Source organism: Ceratotherium simum, chromosome 15, assembly GCF_057802395.1.
Source record: "Ceratotherium simum simum isolate JZ-2026a chromosome 15, ASM5780239v1, whole genome shotgun sequence".
NCBI lineage: Eukaryota > Metazoa > Chordata > Mammalia > Perissodactyla > Rhinocerotidae > Ceratotherium > Ceratotherium simum.
In genome coordinates this window covers 42614164-42632571 of record NC_141914.1, presented here as the reverse complement: position 1 = coordinate 42632571, position 18408 = coordinate 42614164, and the positions used below count along the sequence as shown (strand labels likewise).

General features: G+C 39.1%; 1 protein-coding gene across 2 annotated transcripts in view; it reads right to left on the bottom strand.

Annotated features, from left to right (window-relative positions):
• The window catches only part of MRPL47 (mitochondrial ribosomal protein L47), a 32657-nt gene extending 14287 nt beyond the window's left edge, over positions 1–18370 (bottom strand). For both annotated transcript variants that reach the window (XM_087439980.1, XM_087439979.1), the window contains exons 1-6: positions 18227–18370; positions 15294–15439; positions 14379–14439; positions 10662–10758; positions 5842–5972; positions 3033–3128 (exon numbers count right to left, since the gene is read on the bottom strand). In XM_087439980.1, the coding sequence (XP_087296106.1) occupies positions 3033–3128; positions 5842–5972; positions 10662–10758; positions 14379–14439; positions 15294–15439; positions 18227–18345 (650 nt within the window). In that variant the 5' untranslated portion in view covers positions 18346–18370. The remainder of the gene's footprint in view (positions 1–3032; positions 3129–5841; positions 5973–10661; positions 10759–14378; positions 14440–15293; positions 15440–18226) is intronic.
• Between the last annotated feature and the right edge of the window lie 38 nt (positions 18371–18408).

Genomic DNA, 18408 nt, shown 5'->3' with positions numbered 1-18408 from the left:
AGCCATGCTAAGAGAAGAGCTTAGGTGCTGGGGCAGACCCGCCACTCTGAGTGAGTTTGCTTCTATCCATCAGCATCCCACAGCAGGAGGCATTTCTGCCTCAGCTAAATTATGCTGACCTCTGGGGCCACTCAGGAATCATCAAAATTGCAAATGATAAATTCATGGATGCCAAGCTTATACTGTACTTAAGTTGATATTTTTCAGGATATTTTATTGGTCAGTAGGTATAAGTTTATGTAAAATATAACAATACAATAAAGAGACACGTAATATGCCAGTGCTATGGGGGAGATACAGAAATTTCAGATGAGAGTTAAATTCAGGTGAAGACTAAAATATGTGTATATACAAAAAATATAAGCTACTTTGTAAATTAAGTAAAAAGTAAGACTAAACAAATGTGAAATCATTACCCAGTCTATTCATCAGCCTTTCCTCCAACTAAATTTTGGTCATTTATAAAAAATAAACCCATATGAAAGAAGAAAGGTTTGCTATTTTTAAAACTATTCAGAAGATTATGCTACATGCTCTGAAGGCTTAAAACGGTAGAATTAGAATACGTATAAGGCCTCTAAAAGTGGCACTGGATTCATAAATTCTCATGCGTTATTGTGAAAGGCATGATATTTGTAGCTTCACCTTATATGACTAAGGGGACAAAAGGATCAAATGGCACAGTAGGCTTGGAGAAAGCAAAAAAACAGCCAGTGCAGTTAGACTTCTTCAACTGCTTAGCATCTGAACTGGGCCTTAAAATGTGACTAGGTGGAGAGATTTCAAAGCTGTAGGAACGGGAGCAGTGAGAGGGGAAAATGAGCAAGTTAAGTTTAGGAAACAAGGAGAAAGGTCTGACTTTGATGAAGGATAAGTAGCTAAGACTACATTGTGGGAACACTGGGTGGCAAGGAGTCTGGATTTTCTTCTGTAGACAAGAAGCTACTGTATGTTTTTAACAGGGGTGATGTGATAAAGATGTTTGAGGAAAATTAGCCAGGAAGCAATACTTGAATGGACTGGAGTGAGGAAGATGTTCAATAATTCAACTTGACAAGGAGGGATTGCACTAGGGCGGAGACAGTGGGAGCAGAAAGGACAGATCCTGGAGACATTCAGCAGGAAGAATTAAATTAAGGATTGACTGAATCTAGAGCACTGGTGATGAAAAAGATGACTGACATTTAGTGCCCATGTAAAATGGATATACTATAGATAAAGGGGCTCTGGACCCAATTCCACTGGAGGGGCGGTTCCCACACCACCACCAGCAGGGTGTCTGAGAATTCAATTCTGACACTATCTACCTAGAGATAGCGTCAGAAGTAGTCACCTGTGCTTCTGATCAACCCGCTACAGATTGGGGGTTCCCACAACTCCCTCCTTGGACTTCAGACACCAGCCAAAAGTCCAGGTTGTTACCTGTACTTCTGACTGACTGGCTATAAATCTGGGGTTCCCACTACCCGCTCCTTGGATTCGATTAATTTGCTAGAGCGGCTCACAAAACTCAGGAAACCCATTTACTCACTAGATTACAGTTATTATAAAAGGACGTAACTCAGGAACAGCCAGACAGAAGAGTTGCAAAGGGCAAGGTATGGGGTAAGGGTGTGAAGCTTCCATGCCCTCTCCAGGCGTGCCATTCTCCCAAAATCTCCACATGGTCACCAACCTGGAAGCTCTATGGACTTGGTCCTCTTGGGTGTTTATGGAGGCCTCGTTACATAAAGCATGATTGGTAAATCATTGGCCACTGGCAGTTGATTCAACCTTCAGCCCCTCCTCTCCCCAGAAATGGGGGGTGGGGCTAAAAGCTCCAACCTTCTATTAAAGGAGGGTTCCCCTGGCACCAGCTCCATCCTTCAGGGCTTTCCAAAAGCCACATCATTAATGTAACAAAAGACATCTTTTTTGTTTGTTTGGTTTTGCTTTCATCACTTAGGACATTCCAAGGGTTTTAGGAGCTCTATGCCAGAAATGGGGACAAAGACCAAATGAATCACATCACAACAGATGAAACTGGAACTGAGGAGAGGTAGCTGCTTTGGTGGGGAAGATGAAAAATTGGAACTGTGATATTCAAGTATACTGCTTAAAGCTCAGTCTAAAGATATATTCCATTCCTGTTTAAGTTTTTTTTAAAAGTGTTTTTGGTTTTGAAACAAGCTTTTGGGGGAGAAAATCAGTTTTTAAAGACCTCTTGCTGATGGTATTATCAAGGCAGTTGTTAAAAGCTGTGGTTCTTGTGCTGCTAGTTTCCAGCTGCTTTCCAGCCTCCAATTCTGATCTCTAGCACCTTCTAGCAAGTAACCCTGCAGTTTCCCCACCCCGTTTCTTCTGCAGCCACAGCCCCAGGAGCTGAGCAGCACCCTCACCCCAGAAACCACCAACTTGCAGTTCTTTTCCCTTCCAATTGCAGTTTTTGGGGATTAAACTCTCCTTTGGCTTCTGTCTGCTTCTGGATGTGGAGCTAGTGTTTTAAAATAGTTGTTTTTTAAAAATCTTATTTTGTTTTTATAACTATTTGCCAGGGGTTCATGGGACCACTTCATTCCTCTACTATAACAGAAGCCCTGTGTTCTCCCTATTCAATAATAAACAATGCAGAAAAAAAATTGCTGTAGAAAATATTTGGAAATCACCATTCTGCAGGGTAACATGAATTCAAATACAACGCAACAGGCTCCTCTCCTCACCCGAGCCCCTTTTCATTTCATCAACCTTGCAATAACGAGAGCTCACGTTTTGGGCAACTGAGGTATCTGGACCTTCCTTTTACATTACAGAAGGATTTAACCATCTACTTACATATAGATTGATGAATATAAAGGCAACGAAATTTTTGAAAGGATATACAGTAGAATGTTAACAGTAGCTATTTCTGGATGGTGAGATTAAGACTTTAATTTCTTCTTTTTTACCTGATTTTTCTGTTTTTTCCACAATGAACATGTATTACATATGTAAAAGCTTAACACGTTATCTATCTGATGTAAAGATGTTTCATTATTAAGGGTACTTGTGCTCACCTGGTAAAACGTTCCACATAGGGCATCGCAAAGAATCGTTTCCTATTGTATCTTTTATTTAGGTACCAAGGTATAGGCCACTGCTTGAACTTGTGCCTGCCAAGAAAGCAAAGGTATCACCTTATAAGAAACATTACAACATCACTTTTCACAGAGTTTTAGCCTTCTTTGGACTAAATATGTTTTCAATAAAATGAGATGTAATTGGCTTTTTAAAGATTTTTATAGTTTTAAATTATAAAATATTCTAAACTTAGAGAAATGTATGTATAACATAAGACACTCATGAACCTACTGCAAAATTGCAGACATTAGTATTCTGCAATGTTTGCTTTGGATCACCCTTTTAAAATATATATATGTTTAAAGACACAGCTTTAGTTCTCTACTTCCACAATAGCTCCTAGCCATAAAAGAAGCGTATCATTACCAGATCTATTTTGTACTTTTACTACCTAAATATATATGTGTGTGTACTAATTTTATGTATGTACACATACACATGTATATACACACATATAATTTGATATATATGTAATATGATAGTATGTTTTATGTTTTTAAAATGTAAATAAATTGTATCAACTGAGATATCTATATCTCAACATAACAAAACCTAAAAAATCATTATGTTGAGTGGGAAAAAAGGAAATTGTGAATTCACACTATAATGTTTATTTGAAAATATCTCAATTAAAAAAGTAACAGGAGGATTAATTTCAGGCCATTTAACTAATCGTTTCTAAAAATCCAGAATCAATCTGTTATATTAGAAGCTTAAGTTCAAATCTCTTTGTAATTTTGGCTTTTAGCATATAATTTGACAGTGCCACAAGAGGTGTGGACTGCTGCTTTAGGCAGAACAGCTAACAGTATTGTGTTTCCCGCAGCTCATCAGGGTGACAGTCTACTACCGTTCCTCAACAGCCAAGGCAATGACACATCCAAAAAGTAATCTCTGACATTACTGCCACATGTTCCTTTTTTTTTTTTTTTTGGTGAGGAAGACTAGCCCTGAGCTAACATCTATTGCCAATCCTCCTCCTTGTTTTTCCCTTTTTCTCCCTAAAGCCCCAGTAGATAGTTGTATGTTGTAGTTGCACGTCCTCCCAGTTGCTGTATGTGGGATGCCGCTCCAGCATGGCTGGACAAGTGGTGCGTTGGTGCGCACCCGGGATCCGAACCTGGGCCGCCAGTAGCAGAGCGCACGCACTCAACCGCCAAGCCACGGGGCCGGCCCCCCACATGATCTTTTTGACAGAAAAAAAAAATGCAGATGTAATGTTTTTAAGAAGGAGCTCTGCATTTAAAAGGCTATCTTAAATATTTTAACATGCAACAGAAAATTAGGGAAAAGGCACTGGAATTATGTTTGAGTTAACAGACTACATTGGAAAGATGATATAATTGCTGTATTCACTACTTTGTTTAGCTCTGGAAAAGTTAAAAAGTAAAATAAAAAAAACCTTGAAGAGATTAGCACACTTACAGATTCTAAAACTGACATAGATTCTCTTCCCTATCCCCACCCTGTCCTAACTGACCTCAACTGGATTAATCCAAATAAAAATTAGTAGCAAATAAAATAGATCAAAGTTTTTAGTCATGTTTTGGCAATTTCTCTCTCTTCTGTATTGGATTACATGGTTACAGACAGCATGACTACTCCTTTAAATCTGGCTCCAAGCAGCCCCATTATCGCAAACTCCATTAAAAGAACCTAATGAATGGGGCCGGCCCGGTGACATAGTGATGAAGTTTGCATGCTCCCCTTGGGCGGCCAGGGGTTTGCGGGTTCGGATCCCGGGTGCAGACCTACACATCGCTCATCACGCCATGCTGTGGCAGGCGTCCCACATAAAGTAGAGGAAGATGGGCACAGACATTAGCTCAGGGCCAATCTTCCTCAGAAAAAAGAGGGGGATTGGCAGCGGATGTTAGCTCAGGGCTAACCTTCCTCACACACACACAAAAAGAACCTATCGAATGAGTAAGCGTTATTATGTGATATAATTTCAGGAGTACTGGGATGGTCTCCAACCACCCAAAATGCCTTCCCATTTTGTCGACCAATGCTTAAAATTGTACTAACGATGCTTCCTTTTGGTAGCTCAACCCAAATGTAAATAAACCCCTGGAGGAGAAACTGCACTGAGTCTTCTCAATTACTGTACCTCAGTGTGAAAGTTTATCATTAGATGCTTTCCCAAGGTCTGACAGGACTTTGGGAACTGGACCTGGGGGCCAAGATGTCACAAAAGGTGGAAAGGTATAATGAAAATAAACTGTTTCAAAATTTGGACTAGGTCTTATCCTGACGGCAATGGGAGCAAACTGAGACTGGTTCATGTGTCCTTATTCCTCAAGAACTTCTTTTTTAATAGTCCCAGGTTCTTAATTGTCCCAGGCAAAGAGGACAGGTGTGTATCCTAAAGTTAGCTTCATGGGATTTATAACCTTCTGAAATTATATGTGCACGAGTACATTTTTCTGGGGAAAGGATCTATAACTTTCATCAGATTCTCAAAAGGTCAAATGATTCACATAAGATTATGAACCATTGTTATAAAGAACCTAAAGTGAAAGGAATCATGGGCATGGGATGGATGCCTGGACTACCAGATAAAGCTACCTTCTTTCATATCCTGGAGTTCCAAAGGGGTCTAAGGACTGTGTTTATATTAGATACACCTCTAATATATCTAAAATATCTCATATGGTGAGAGTTTTCTTAAAAGCTATTGGACAAGAGAATGAGGCATGGGATGTCTACTCTCATCTTAGAAAAGCCACAGTGTAATCTATGTACCAGATGATTCTTCCAAAGATGTCTCTTCTCCAAGCACCAGGTCTAGCCTTTTCTTGACCAGTCTGAAGAAGTCTCAGGGCATCTTCTCTTTCCTGGACAACTTTATCTAATGCATCCATGGAATCTACTACCTGAGAAGAGAACAGGAAGATATAATTTCAATGATCACCTACAACAGAATTTCAAAGAAAGGGAACACATAAAGACTATGCTGTAGAAAACCTATGATGAATATTTTTATCCGAGAACCATTCCATCAAATATTTCCTAAAAATCTTTTTGGCACACGTATGCATAAATGGGTATCTGTACTATCACTTTTTGTAATTTTTAAAAAGCTTAGTTTCATTTAAATGAAAATCTATTTCTCTCAGATTTCCATGTATTAGTTTTGACTGGGATACACCTGCACAGGTTCCTTTTGTTGATCCAATTTGACTCATGTCATTTCAAAACTCAATGAGCTATTAGAAGTGATAACAGTTTGCTACTTTTAAATATTAAAACCCATGTTTTGGCTTCAACTAATCAGTGGGTCCCTGACATGCAGACACAGACATTTTGACCTGCTTGGCAGCTGTTGCTATTGCAAGGAATGGAGTGTTAGTCTATCCTGGTACTAGAGTAATCTCCAAAGATCCATCAAGATGCAAAAAGATACTATTAGAACTTCTAGTTATTATTGCCGTCTTTTAACATTTCTATTGTGTTTTATATAGTATATAATAATATATTGGTAGCGCAATATATATATTTTTATAAATAAATATTCATATGTTGGGGATTGTAATGACAGATGAGCTAAATTTTTTCATAGTTCTAAATACTAAGAGCCATTTTTAGGTGGTTATGTGTATTATCTTTGAGCATGATAACAGACATGAAGTACTGCATATGCACATTTGTTTCTTATAACAAGCCTCAAAAAAAAAAGAGGGCAGATTAGATTATAAAGATAATCTCCCAGGTAGCTGTGAGACCCAAATGAAATGTGAAAGCCACAGATTTAGATAAACTACCTCATAACTGGTATATTCAGCTTACACTCAGCACTTCTGCTATCCCCAACTTCACTCACTCCCACACTGAGGAGCTGAATCCACATGGACTTCCTCTCAACTATATGAATTTCTACAAAATCCTTGAGAAATAAAACATGAGTAAGAATGACAAATCCTATTTTGAAGACAGACAAACTTAGGAGCACAAAGGAACCACACCAGTAAGGGTCTAACGCAAAGCTCTCTAACCCTCAGGACCTTAGTAATTAGTAAACCTGGCTGCTGACCGACTACATTCAAGAGTTTGCCCAAGCAAGGTCAGGGCCAAGGCTCCTAACCAAAGTCGAGTGTTGGCTCACAAAGATAGCAAGTAAATGCCTACAGAGTCCACAGAGTTAATATCCAATTACCCATGTTCACGCCAACAGACAGGAAGGAAAAGCGGAAGTATCAATTAGATACACCTTAGTCAAAACAGGCCAACCTCAAAGGGCTTTCTTTTCTGGTTTATAACTTTCCCAGAGCCAAGAGTGTCCTTACACAGTTCTAAAGCTTTAATTTATACCTTAAATTGAGAATAATTCTTTTTTGATTTTTTCTTGATGAATTTTCCTTAGTAGTATGTCACAAAACACTAGGAAAACTGTATAAATTTGAGGTTTTTTAAAAAAAATTATGGTCACTTTCAGTTTACCTGGAGAAAATTTTTATTATTTTGGATTCTACTAATTCAGAAAGTACAGTACATACGACCTTTTGGGCTGAAGTTCACCTCTGAATATATTTTTTAAAGCAGGGAGGGGGATAATTTATTATTGAAGTTTAAGTCTTATAACAGCACAATCCTAGCAACAGCTTTTTCATCAAATAAACAATGTCCTATTTGTAAACAGTCAGTGCACTTAAAAGAGTCTCTAAAACATAACTTTCCTTAACAGCAGAGGTAGCAAATATACCTGAAAATAAAATCATATTACTTTACAAATGTTATGTAGCCATGAAGACACCTACCGCCCAGATCTTAGTTTCTAAACATACCATTCTCCATTAAAAGGAATCAGGGTTCCTCTGTAAAATGGCTGATTCCAGGGCTGGGGCAGGAAAAGTACAAGATGAATCCAGAACATCTTGCTGTGCCTCATCAAAGAATGAGGACACAGGGGCCAGTTTGAAGGAACCCACACTGGCCAAATCTGGAATGATGATATTAAAGGATCATAATGCATTGAATAAGACTGGAATCCATGAGAAGGAAGGAAGGAAGGGAAGGGAGGTAGGGAAGGGAGGTAAGGAAGGAGGGAAGGAAGGAAGGAAGGAAGGAAAGAAGGAAGGAAGGAATAGGGAGAAGGGAGAGCTCTTCCTTCCATAGGAAAGCTAACTAATAAATGTAGAATGAATGATAGGATTAGAAAATCACCACTTAGCAAACATCATAGTAATAATTGATTCAAGCAAGAATCATCAATGGATGCTAAAACTAGTGAGTGAAAGTTTGAGGGGTTACAGGATATTTACACGATCTCCATACAAAGAAAAATGAGTAACTACACAGTAGAGAAACGTGACACTAACCAAATCATTAACGCTAACAACATCAGTAAGAGAGCAAATCCACATCCCCTGCCTCCTAATATGATGCACTGTGAAGAATACAGCATCACATCTAAGATATTCCTGTGAGTCTCATGATTATCGTGAGAAACATCATACAAACCCAAATTGGCCTATACTCTTCAGAAATGTCAATGTCATCAAGTACAAAAAAAGACTGAGTATCCAGATTAAAGGAGACTAAAGAGACCTAACAACTGAAAATCTGTGATCCAGGATTTTCTTTTACTATAAAGGACACTGTTGGGATAACTGATAAAATCTGAATAAGATCTGTAGATTAGACAGTAGTATTGTATCAATGCTAATTTCTTTTTTTCTTTCTTTCTTTCTTTTTTTTGTTGTGAGGAAGATTGGCCCTGAGCTAACATCTGCCAATCCTCCTCTTTTTGCTGAGGAAGACTGGCCCTGGGCTAACATCCACGCCCATCTTCCTCCACTTTATATGGGACGCCGCCACAGCACGGCTTGACAAGCGGTACGTCAGTGCGCGCCCAGGATCTGAACCGGCGAACTCTGGGCCGCCGTAGCGGAGCACGCGCACTTAACCGCTTGTGCCACTGGGCCGGCCCCTCAATGCTAATTTCTTGATTTTGAAAATTGTACGGTGGATATGCAAGGAAATATCCTTATTTTTTGGCAACATACACATAGTATTTATGGATAAAGGGATATCGTGTATATAATTTACTCTCAAACAGCTGAGGAAAAAAATGTGCTTATGTAGAGAAGGAAGGAGAGAAGGGTAAAGCAAATACGGTAAAATATTCACATGGGGCATCTGGGCAAAGGGTATCTCTGTGTACTATTCTCATAGCTTTTCTGTCATTCTCATGTTATGTCAAAATAAAGTTTAAAAAACCAACAATGTTATGTAACTCAATTATCACTAAGTCAGAATAACCTCCATAATCAGGGTAAATAATTGAGATTTTATTCCAAACTCTCTTTGACTCTCTCCAGGGGTATCAGGTCCCTCCCTCTTAGAGGCAGTGTGGCAACAATGGTTGTGAGTAGCGTGGGGAAAGAAAACTGAAGCAGCTGAGGTCAGGCAGCAAGACTAAAGCTATTACAAAAAGCTGAATTCTGTTCTCACTGACTACTTACTACGGCACAGAAAAATCAATGGAGAGTTGACCTTGAAAGCAACCTAGGAAAAAAACTGATAAACCTAACTAAATAAAACATAAAAATTCTATGGAAGAAATATCTTAAACATGTACAGCCATGAAAAAAAAAAGGCAGATCTACATATACTGATATGGAAAAATATCCAGGATATACCAGGTAAGTGGAAAATGCAAGTTTCAGAAGAGTACAGCCAGTACACACAAATTTGTGTAAGTAAGAATTAGGCACACTTCCACATGCAGAGAAAACTTCTGATGAATAAAGGAAACACGTATGATTGATTACTTCTAGGAGTGGAAATAAGGATTTTTTTAACCATGGAGGAAAGCTAATTTAAAAAAGAGTTAACCTCTGGGGCCGGCCCAGTGGCATAAGTTTGCATGCTCTGCTTCGGCAGTCCGGGGTTTGCAGGTTTGAATCCCTGGTGCAGACTGACGCACCATTCATCAAGACGTGCTGTGGCAGCATCCCACATACAAAATGGAGGAAGATGGGTACAGATGATAGCTCAGAGCCAATCTTCTTCAGCAAAAAACAAAAGTTGACCTTTTCACAACAATGTGAATATACTTCACAATACTGAACTACACATTTAAAATGGTTAAGATGGTAAATTTTATGTTATGTGTTTTTTACCACAATAAAAAAACAATGCATAAAAAAACTTGACCTAATTGATGAGGAAGTGGCTAAACTAGAACTAGAAATGTAAAATAGTGTAGCTACTTTAGAAAACTGCTGGGTTGTTTCCTAAAACATTAAACATAGATTGACCACAGGACCCAGCAATTTCACTCCTAGGTATCTCTACCCGAGAGAAATGAAAACACACGTCCACACATGTTGGGGGCTGCAGGTAGGGAGGGATGGGGAGTGACTGCACATGGGCATGAGATTTCTTTTTGGGGTGATGAAAATGCTTTAAAATTAGATAGCAGTGATGGCTGCACAACTCTGTAAATTTACTAAAAATCAAGAAGAAATAGACAAAAAATCTACATGACAAGAAATATAGGAACCATACACTTCCACCTTTTAGCTTTTAGACAATAGTCTCCAGCATCCCACATGTCTTACCTTTTCTAACCGCTCCGGACTTGGCATTGGCAATCTCTGCCGCTTGGCCTCCTGCTCTAGAGTTAGAAGCATGTTTCTTTCTTTCAGTAGGACATACCTATAACAAAGAACATGAACCTTGTGATACTATTCTGCGGCTATATTAATGAAGTTGTGATTTTTTTTTTTTTTTTGTGAGGAGATCAGCCCTGTCCTAACATCTGCCAATCCTCCTCTTTTCTTGCTGAGGAAGACTGGCCCTGGGCTAACATCTGTGCCCATCTTCCTCCACTTTATATGGGACGCTGCCACAGCACGGCTTGCCAAGCAGTGCATCGGTGTGCGCCCAGGATCCAAACTGGCGAACCCCGGGCCGCCGCAGCGGAGCGCACGCACTTAACTGCTTGCGCCACCGGGCCGGCCCCCTAAAGTTGTGATTTTTGACATCAAAATTAATGATCTGTACTCAAAAGTCCTTTAAAAATCTCAATATATAGAATATCATTACAAAGAATAATACTTTAAACAGAGCTATAGCTATCGTTATTCACTTGTTCAATAAATTTTCCATGTGCCACATATTGTATTAAGTGCCAGGAGAGTTACAAAAGAGCATAAGATATAGTGCCTGCATTCCACGTGAAGAGAGAAGATGGAAGATAATGCTTATTCAGTGCCTGTTGTATGCCAGGCAATGCGCTAAGCACTTTATATACATTATTTCATCTAATTCTCTCAACAAGCCTTTGAGGTTGGTACTATTTCCACTTTCTAAATGAAGAAAATAAGGCTGAGAGAAGTAAAGTATTCTGGAGCACATAGCTAATTCAAGATTCAAATTCTGGACGCCCTGCGTGAAAACCCATTCTATTTTCACTCCACCATGCTGCCTCTGAAACTGTAATGTGATGTGGTGTACTGAGTGGTATAGAACAACAAGTACCAGAAGAATTAAGCGGGAGAGATGAGATCTCTCTTCTAGCTAAGACGACCATGGAAAGTTTCATAGAGATGGGATTCATTAGGCTGGAAAGGAAACCAAAGCAAACATAACCAAACAAATTGACGTGGCAGAGCTGAAGGGGGGGCAGGTTTTGTGAATGAATCTGTTTGAGAACTAGAGCTGAAAGAAAGGAAAGGAAATAAATGTGGAGGGCACTGAAAATGAGACAAAGAGATTGGGGTAATTTACGCTATGGAAGAAGACAATTTTGGGGGAAAGAGTGGCAGAAGATAAACTGTTTGGTTTTAACCACAATGAATATTGAAACAGCCCTAATTATCCCTTTACCACTAACCTACTGACAGTGCTTTAATACAACTTATTTTTCTATAATGAATCTGTGCTGTTTTACACATAACACTTCTGACACCAAATGAGAGGTTTTTTCCCTCCTGACACCAAATACATATTGTCTTTTCCAACACCACTTTTCCAACTCTCTGACACTAACTACCTAGAGCTAGTGCCCAATTTCACAGATTTAAGCGTTCAGTCCCAGAAGACTGCTCCCCACTTCAGATGGCAATAGCAAGTTCCAGGCCTCCCATACTGCCAGCTATAAACTGGGGGTACCTACCACCCCCTCCTTGAGTTTGATAATTTGCTAGAACAGCTCACAGAACTCAGGAGAGTGCTTTACTTACTATTACTGCTTTATTATAAAGGATACAACTCAGGAATAGCCAAATGTAAGAGATGCATAGGACAGGGTACATGGGAAGGGGCGGGGCTTGCATGCCTTCTCAGGGCACACCACCCTCCTAGCACCTGCATGTGTTCACCAACTTGGAAGCTCTCCAAACCCAGTTGCTTAAGATTTTTTATATAGTTTTTTCCCATTATGTAGACATGATTGATTAAATCACTGGCCACTAACTGAACTCAATCTCCAGCCCCTCTCCCCTCCCCAGAGGTGGGGGTGGTGGTGAGGCTGAAAACTCCACCCTCTATTCTAACTGGCTTTTCTGGACCAGCCTCTATCCTGAATCTATCTAGGGGCTACCAAGAACTGCCTATTACAACAAAAGACAATTCTATCACCCAGGAAATTCCAAGGGATCTGGGACCTGTGTGTCAAGGAACTGGGGACAAAGACCAAACATATATTTCTTGTTGAATCACACGAATAAGCCTATAATATTAGTGGTTTTTTACAATTCTTTAATCTGCCGTGTAAGATAAATAACTCATGGGCCGGCGCCATGGCTTAGTGGTTAAGTGCACGCGCTCCGCTGCTGGTGGCCTGGGTTTGGATCCCGGGCACGTACCGACGCACTGCTTCTCTGGCCATGCTGAGGCCGCGTCCCACATACAGCAACTAGAAGGATGTGCAGCTATGACGTACAACTATCTACTGGGGCTTTGGGGGAAAAAATAAATAAATAAAATTATAAAAAGTTATTAAAAAAAAAAGAAAGATAAATAACTCTTTAAATCAAAGGATAAAACTTTAAATGGCTACAGTGTCTAGACAGATAACCATTATGAGTGATGTGGGCTTGGTGAAAGATCAACAGGAGGGGTAAGAAGCGGTGTGCACTGCTCCACCTAGATGGGGAAGTTGGTACCATGTAGGAATGCAGGTCCAGCATTGCCAGATCCCAGGTCTGATTACTCAAGAGAAGCCAGAAATTCTTGTTTTTGTGTGAAATTTCCCAATTTTAAAAACAGTACAGTCCAAATAAAACATATCTTTGGGCTAAATATAGTCAATTAATGTGTGTAGGGGGTGGTGAAATGGGTGAAGGGGGTCAAAAGGTACAAATTTTCAGTCATAAAATGAGTAAGTCATGGGATGTAATGTACAGCAAGGTGACTATAGTTAGTAATATCGTATTGCATATTTGAAAGTAGCTAGGAGATTGGATCTTGAAAGTTCTCATCACAAGGAAAAAAAAATTGTGTAACTATGTATGGTGATGGATGTTAACTGGACTTATTGTGGTGATCATTTTGCAATATATGCAAATATCAAATCATTATGTTGTACACTTGAAACTAATATAATGTTATGTCAATTATACCTCAATAAAAATATATATATAGTCAACTAAAAATGCAACGCTGTCTTAAATCCTCTCAACCCTCTCTAATTCCTCAGGAGAACCTGCCAGAGAAATCTACTTAAATTCCCAATTAAATGCACCCTCCGGGCCGGCCCTGTGGCTTGGTGGTTAAGTGAGCACGCTCCACTGCTGGCGACCCGAGTTCGGATCCCGGGCTCGCACCGACGCGCTGCTTCTCCGGCCATGCTGAGGCCGCGCCCCACACACAGCAACTAGAAGGATGTGCAGCTATGACACACAACTATCTACTGGGGCTTTGGGGGGAAAAAATAAATAAATAAAATCTTTAAATGCACCCTCCAACACACTTTGCTAAAGCAAATAAGCCAAAGATTCCAGACTATGCAAAAGGCAATAAAAAGGAGGAAGGCCTAAATGACCAACTCTTCCCCATTTCATTAGTTTACTGAAATTGTTAGTATGACTCGTAGCAGCTACAGGAAAATTTCTAAACCCCTAACTACTTGAGAACTCTGATACATTTGTCTTAATGTAATTTAACCTGTGTCGAATTTATAAAATCTTTAATGATCTTATATATCATCCACAGTACTATAAGACAAATAACTTTACTCAATTTCGTATATCAAATAGATGTAAAGTCTATACCTCATTGTTATACTGTAACTGCTTCAAACAACTAGATGTTAATGTACTCAGTATACTTACCAAAGTTTATGTAAATCTTCATTACTCTTGTTTCTTAATTGCTGACAGGTCCATGAAGCTCCTATTGAAATGATAAATTAATAACATGAAATAATTTTCTAGCTATGTGCCCTTTGGCAAATTACCAAATTACCTCTCTAAACCTGTTTCCTTATCTGTAAAATGTACAATAGCTTTATTACATTATAGTATAATATATAATTAGGATTAAATTATGAACATATGAAAATATTAGTAATGTGACTGGCAATAGCATTCAAAAAATGTTAGTATAGAATGTATTTTCACAGTCTAATGTCAAAATACATTATATCATTATAAATTAATTTTCTTTATTTTTATTTATTTATTTATTTTTTTGTGAGGAAGATCAGCCCTGAGCTAACATCCATGCTAATCCTCCTCTTTTCGCTGAGGAAGACCAGCTCTGACCTAACATCTATTGCCAGTCCTCCTCCTTTTTTTCCCCAAAGCCCCAGTAGACAGTTGTATGTCATAGTTGCACATCCTTCTAGTTGCTGTACGTGGGATGCGGCCTCAGCATGGTCACAGAAGCGGTGCGTCAGTGCGCGCCCAGGATCCGAACCCAGGCCACCAGCAGCAGAGCGCGAGCACTTAACCGCTAAGCCACGGGGCCGGCCCCCAATATAAATTAATTTTCAATTATCTCTAAAACAAACCCGAAACCTCAGTTTAGTTAATAATTTCAATCTACTCCTCTTCAAAACCCTTTACCAACCTGCCAAGGAACAATTAACTCAACTATTATATTGTCCTTTTAATTTTCCCTAATAGACATTTCCAAAGGAAATTAAAAAAAAAAAACACCTAAATAATTCCCAAACTGGATAAATAATCCAAAATGATGGAGAGTTCAATAAATACGTTTAATATCAATCAACCCAAGTATCTCACCAGATTTCACTTTTTCTTCCCCCCAATTCTTTGGGTCATCAAAAAATTCTTCCAGCCCTTTCCTCGACAACGTGGTATGAAGTAATCTACACTGGTGAAAAGATGTGACATTTGGTGTACTCTTAAGCAACAGACTAAGAGAAAATCTGCAATTGAACAGATATAAACAGGTGATTAAAGTTTTATAACATTTGGATTTTATAAGCAATAAACAGAATCATTTCCTCACCTACAATGTTAAAAAACCTACTCAGGGTTTCTGCACAAGAAACAATAAACTTATAAAATGCTTTAGAAATTATTTTTAATATTGCATTGTAGATGTTGCTACCCTATAATTTCAGAGGTTAATACACGCACATAATTTCAGAGGTAATATACTGACATAATTATATTTTAAGGTAACATTTTTTTGTGTGTGTAAGATCAGCCCTGAGCTAACATCTGTTGCCAGTCCTCCTCTTTTTGCTAAGGAAGATTGGCCCTGGGCTAACACCTGTGCCCATCTTCCTCTACCTTAAATGGGACGCTGCCACAGCATGGCTTGACAAGCGGTGCGTTGGTCTGTGCTGGGATCTGAAGCCTTGAACCCCAGACAGTGGAAGTGGAGCGTATGAACTTAACTGCTATACCACCAGGCCAGCACCTTAAGGAAATATTTTTAGGTCCTTCACATACATATGAGCAGAGAGAAACATTCTGAAGGTGAATTTTGCAACATGTATTAGAGGTCCCAACGCTTCCTCTTTTAACTCAGGAATTCCACATCTAGAAATTTCAACTAAAGAAATAATCATAGATGGGAAGTGATAAATTAAAATGTCTATTAAAGCATTAAATATAATATCGAAATGTAATATTATTGATAATAACATAAACATGCAACCAGGGGAATGGTTAAGAAAATTATTGTGGATCTGCATGATAATCTATTATGCAGTAATTTAAAAATCACGTTTTCAAAGAATATTTAATGACCTGGGGAATTAATTTAAAACACAATAGTGAAGTGCATCACAGGCATTGTATTCTTACCAAAAAAATTTAACCTGAATCTAATCACGAGGAAACAATCACACAAATTCAAATGCAGTGATATTCTAAAAAGGCTGATCCTATTACAAATGTCAGGGGCCAGCCCGGTGGCGTAGTGGTTAAGTTTGTGCACTCTGCTTCGGGGCCCAGGTTTTGCAGGTTCTCATCCCGGACACAGACCTACACACCACTCATCAAGGCATGCTGTGGCCGCGTCCCACATACAAAATAGAGGAGGACAGGCTCAGATGTTAGCTCAGCAGCAACCTTCCTCAACCAAAAAGAGGAAGGTTGGCAAGGGATGTTAGCTGAGGGCCAATCTTCCTCACCAGAAAAACAAAACAAACAAACAAAAAACTATTAAAAATGTCAATGTCATGCAAGAGAAAAAAAGGAACTGTTCTGGATTAAAGAAGACTAAAAGAGATGTGACAGCTAATGCAATAAACGATCGTTGATATGACCCTGAATAAAAAGTTAAGAAAGAAAAAAAAGAAACTACCAGGACAATTGAGGACATCTGAATTTGGACTGTACGCTAGATAACAGCAGCATAATAATAGTAGTGGATCGATATTAAATTCCCCAGTGTGATTATTGTAGTACTGTGGTTATTAAGACAATGTTCATGTTATAAGGAGACATATGCTGAAGTGTCATGACATTTACAATTCTGACATGCCTCAAATAGTTCAGAAAAAAAACAGCTATGGATATAAAGAGATAGAGAAAACATGACATAATGCTAAGGATTGGTTAATATAGGTGAAGAGTATATGGCTATTCTTTGTACTACTCTTACAAAATTTCTGGTGGTTTGAAAGTTGAGGAAACAATGGTAGAGCACAAAAATGCGTATATGTAAACAATCCTGATTTTATTTTAAAATTACAAGTATGTGTATATATGCAAAGTTAAAAAGAATGGAAGGAAATCTGTTTATCTCTGAGTGGTACAATTATAGTTGATTTTTACTTTTGTCTTCAAAATACCCTATTTTCCAAAGTGTCTGCAAATGAACAAATATTCATTTTACAATAATAATAAAAAAATCTAAAATTAATTTTTTAAGGGAAAAGGATGATGAGATGGAAGAGACGATTAAAGTTTGCCACCTTGATCAAGTTACAACCTCTAAGCTTCTGCAAAACAACAAAAATATTGCTTATCTCTGAGGTTGGCATAAGTAATAATATTGTAGCACAGAATAGATAAATAATTGTCTGTGCTGGATTCACGAGCACATACATTACTTTCTCTAAAATAAAAATCTGACATACCCAACTATTTATAAAATTCAACTCATTATAAACAAAAGCCAACAAAAGGGAGGAAACCATATAACCCTAAAGTCAAAAATGATCAGTCTGTCCAGAAGACAAGCTATCTTTCCAGAAATAAGGAACACCATGTATAGGATGTTCCTTTCTCACACCTGCAGGGCGACTTCCCGTTCATTTGGCTACTTTCATGTATTCACTCAATATTTACTTAACAATTTCTTTGTGCCAGATTGTGGAAGTACAAAGGCCTATTCTTTATCCATCCAAATCTGACACCGCCTTCAGTTCCTAGTCTAAAGCTCTTCAGTGACGTTCCTCCCAACTCACCGAGCCAAACAGGATGCTCTCTACCTCTAGGTTTAGTTCAACAAATACTGGGCATCTACAGACCCCAAGTACTGTCTGGTCCACAGTAGGTGACAACAAAATGTTTGAGGAAGGAACGGAAATGTCGGAGGTGGGCGACTTCTCCAAAGTCATTCACTCCTCACAAAGGTGGGTTCGAGCTCAGCCATCCCGGCGGCCTTTCCATCCTTGAGCTGTTCTCAGCATCTTGGCAACCAAACAAGGTCGAAAGTTGGAGAGGTGGACAAACCTACTCCTCACATCACTTACCCTGTGCCAGCAGGGGCCTGAGGACTTATTAACGGCCTGGAAGCCTTCAGGACTGCTGAGACTCTTCTGCAAACAACGGCCAAACAGGCCGCAGCCATTTTTTCGCGTAAGCAAACCATGTTTCCGCCAACAGGGACGTCACTTCCGGCGTCTCACGCCGACCGGATGCAGAGAAGCGGCAT